Source organism: Triticum dicoccoides, chromosome 4B (assembly GCF_002162155.2).
Source record: "Triticum dicoccoides isolate Atlit2015 ecotype Zavitan chromosome 4B, WEW_v2.0, whole genome shotgun sequence".
In the NCBI taxonomy this organism is placed as follows: domain Eukaryota; kingdom Viridiplantae; phylum Streptophyta; class Magnoliopsida; order Poales; family Poaceae; genus Triticum; species Triticum dicoccoides.
Genome location: NC_041387.1, coordinates 455,817,086 through 455,820,860, shown reverse-complemented (window position 1 = coordinate 455,820,860; position 3,775 = coordinate 455,817,086). Strand labels below are relative to the sequence as shown.

General features: G+C 53.3%; 1 protein-coding gene across 1 annotated transcript; it reads right to left on the bottom strand.

The window, feature by feature from the left end:
• Window positions 1-682: 682 nt before the first annotated feature.
• On the bottom strand, window positions 683-3,475 carry LOC119290835 (laccase-10-like). The gene is made up of 5 exons (XM_037569485.1): window positions 3,299-3,475; window positions 2,929-3,080; window positions 2,208-2,581; window positions 1,125-2,087; window positions 683-1,042 (listed from the first exon to the last, which is right to left on the bottom strand). Exons 1-5 carry the CDS (start codon window positions 3,461-3,463, stop codon window positions 912-914), a joined length of 1,785 nt encoding a protein of 594 aa, XP_037425382.1. The 5' UTR covers window positions 3,464-3,475; the 3' UTR covers window positions 683-911.
• Between the last annotated feature and the right edge of the window lie 300 nt (window positions 3,476-3,775).

Here is a 3,775-nt window from a genome sequence, read left to right as displayed (position 1 = left end):
ACCGGTGGTCGATGACAGGAACTCACTTCGGGTTACCAACAGAAACCAAGCGCAGCCGAGACACTGTTGGCGCACAGGCAGGCGCGCTGCCTGTCACGAGTCATGTACTACTTTACTGCTATTGATGGTATCGACAGCCAGCCGGAACTGAGCTAGTGTAGAGAGATAAATTGTGCAGTGATAGCTATAGCTGATCAACACATAACCCGGCCTACATACAGGCTGTGGCTATCGCGGGTTCGAACTCGATCAACAGGAGAGCAATGGCGGCGGCACACAGGAGCGTGTCAACTTCGAGACAGAAATGGAGGCCACGAGTTGGCACGTGGGAGCGACAGGGCGTGACGTGTACTCATGTTGGATCGTCCCCTTCACTTGGTCGGACATGGGCTATGACGGGGAGCGACAGGCCGTGGAGTCCCTCTCTCGCGAGCTATGTCCCGCCAAGCGCACCGAGGAGATCATGTACAAGATCCAGTATGTCCCGACATGGGCAGACCGGCCGCGTATTGCTGATATCGACTAATACTGCTCTGGTTCCTCTGCAAATGGAGTTCTCTCGACTGTTCTCATCCTAATGTAGTACCCCCAGTGTGAAAAAAACGTCTTATATTTAGTCATCCGACTTTATGCCGAACCATGGGTAGCTGGTAGCGTATAAACCGTTCGCGTTTCAAACAAAAGCCTCAAAACAATGTCAAGTAAAAGCAAGTGAAGCAATGGCCACCTGTGATAAGAACAGAGCGTAACATCGGAAAGAATGAGCATGCGAAAATACATGTAAGATCTATACAATTCTTAAAACCTTTTGTGCTTATGTATGTGCGATAATTAATTCATCCACCACTGTGTTTATGCAAACCAAAGGAAAGAAATGAATAGCAATGTTGGTTAAGGTTGACGGCCGGAGTCTAACAGACGGGTAGATCGGACGGCGGAGGCATCAGCTTCTGGTCAGGCAACGGACCATCGTTGACCACCCATGCCATCTTCAGGCCCCAGCTCGTGTGCACCTCAAGATGGCAATGCATGAACCATACACCTGCCCCGTCATGCAAGGAAAAGAGTGAATCAATCAACCCCATATAACTTGTGCGGTTTTGCCAAGTGGAGTATGAACTTACCAGGGTTATCAGCGTAGAACCTGATGGCGACCCAGCCTCCGGCCGGGACGCCGACGGTGTTCCTCTGCACGGGATCGAGCAGGTTGAACCCGGCAGGATGGCTGGACGGGTCGTAGTTGCCGACGCCTTGCCCCACAACAAAGAAGTCGAACCCGTGCAGGTGCAGCGGGTGGCTCTCGGCGCCCTGGATGCTCGTGTCTTGCAGCACCACCTCCACGCTCGTGTTATACGGCAGCACCACCACCTTCGTCCCGTTCGATACGTTCGTGTTGTTGGGCGGCGTGCCGGTGTAGTTGAACGGCTCCGACGGCGTGGTGGGGAAGTCCGACGTGTACACGCCGGCGGTGTTGCCGTCGTAGTGCGCCTTCAGGAGCGCCGTCGTGGGCATGTTGAAGGACACGTTGTTCATGGACGCCGAGAACTTGGTGTCGTTGGTAGGCCCGTTGCACCCTTGGTACGTCGGGCACGGGGTCGTGCCGAGTCCCACGGTGAAGAAGAAGGGCCGGTCTACCCGCATCGGCACCCTGGCCGGGTAGTCCGGGCTGGCGAGGCTCCGGAGCTTGGCGCTGTAGTTGGCGGCGAACGCCGTGTCGTTGAACACCGGCAGCGTTGGCCATAAGAGCGGGCGGCTCTTGATGTGTCCCGCCGGCGCGTACTCGAGGATGGCCGCGACGGTGGTGTTGTCATAGGTGCCAACGCGTCCCGTGGCGTAGGGGCGCGCCAGCATGAGGTGTGTGGCGGCCGGGGAGCCGTCGTCCGGTTTGGCTAGGAGGAGCACGTTGGTGGTCTGCCCCGGCGTGACGAGGACTACGTCCGTGTCGAACGGCTTGACGTAGGCCGCGTCGACGTCGACGACGGTGAGCGTGTGGTTGGCGATCGAGAAGAAAAGCTCGTCGTTGAGCGCAGCGTTAATCAGCCGGAGCAGGTACCACTTGCCTGGCTGTACCTTCAGCTTGAACGTGTCTGCAAATGTTCAACCCATGGTGAGCTAAAATAAATCGACATGAAAACCGTAACCCTTCTTTTTTATTTTGCGTTTTTTGAGTGTTGAATTCGGCCTCTTGTTGTGTGTTACGAACCAACCTTTGCTCGAGCAGTTGTAGAGTGGGCCTGGAAGCCCGTTGATGGTGTAGGCCTCGGAGACGTTTGGGCCTCCACCAGTCTGCAGCGCCTGAGCTATGATCGCCTCGGGATCCGCATTAAACCACTCGCCGAAGACGACGGGGACGTCCTTGTAGGGTTTTGGGAAGGGGAACGGCACGCCGGACTTGGGGAGGATGATGATGGGGCCGTAGAGCGTGGCGCGTATCCAGGAGACGTGGGCGTGCCAGAACAGTGTGCCTCTCTGCCCGGTGATGGTGAAGTTGTACACGTAGCTCTGCCCCGTCTGGACCGGGCACTGCGTGATGTATGCCGGCCCGTCCGACCACCCTGTCCGCAGTTGCCTCACCCCGTGCCTGCGCTCACATCAACGCCAGTTACCCCATAGTAAAAGAGTAGACTAGAGGTGGAGTAATTTTTCGCAGAAAGATAAAACTGAGCCGTCTTAAGAAAAGTGTGGCTGCAGTTGCTACTCCCTCCGTTCGAAAATATTTGTCATCAAAATAGATAAAAAAATGTATTTAGAACTAAAATACATCTAGATATATTTTCTTTTATCTAGTTTGATGACAAGTATTTTCGGATGGAGGGAGTACTACCCAAGTGTGATGACCATGACTTTGTTTATAAAAATGTAGCTAGCAGTACGGTTATCACCGATGGAATTAAGTAAGAGCAACTGAGCAAGGCGCCAAAGATTTACCAGTGGATGGTAACGTTGTGCTTCACATTGTTAACCACCTTGACGACAATGCGGTCGCCTTCCCTTGTGACGATTTTCGGGCCGGGGAACTTGCCGTTCACCGTCGGGATGGCGCGGGTGGTGCATAGCCGTGTCACCTTCTGCATTGTCACCTGTAAATTAACCCACACATCAGGCGGTACGTATCTGCCAGAACAAACACACGCAGCATGGTCTTAACTGGACAACTGATGCATGGCATGCATGCATTTCGTGCATTTGAAAATGTGCATATGTGCGCTTGCTTGAGATCGATGTTGAAATGCAGCATAACCCCATAAACACAAAAGAAAAGAGAGATTGAGAGAAAATGCATGAACACAGTACGCACATTGAAGGTGTAGTATCTGGTCGTGCCGGCGAGCAGCAGCTGTGGCAAGGCGGCAAGGAACACGAGCAGTGCGAGGCGGTGTGCCCCCATTGTCCTCCCAACCCTTTGATCGATCTGCAATGCAGATGTTTCGCAAATGGGAGGAGCGATGCCCGCTCGTACCATAACATGAGAGAACAGGTTATATATGGAGGCCACTAGCTAGGTGAGGGTGCAATTTATTAGGTGAAGATACGATGTTTTGCTTTTTTCTTCCGAGTTGATGGGAAATATGAGAAGTGTTAGGTGTTGATGATCAGCCAAGCTTTTTCTAAAAGCGTGATCAGCGAAGCTTGTTTGGGAGGAAGATGACACGAGAAAAGAGAGTTGCTAGCTAGCGCCAGTGCTTTTTGCTGGTGATGCAGTAGGAAGAGTTGGGTCGCGCTGGGTTTTAGAGTGCGGGCAAAGGGATTGTTTCTTTTTTGACAGGAGCACTGC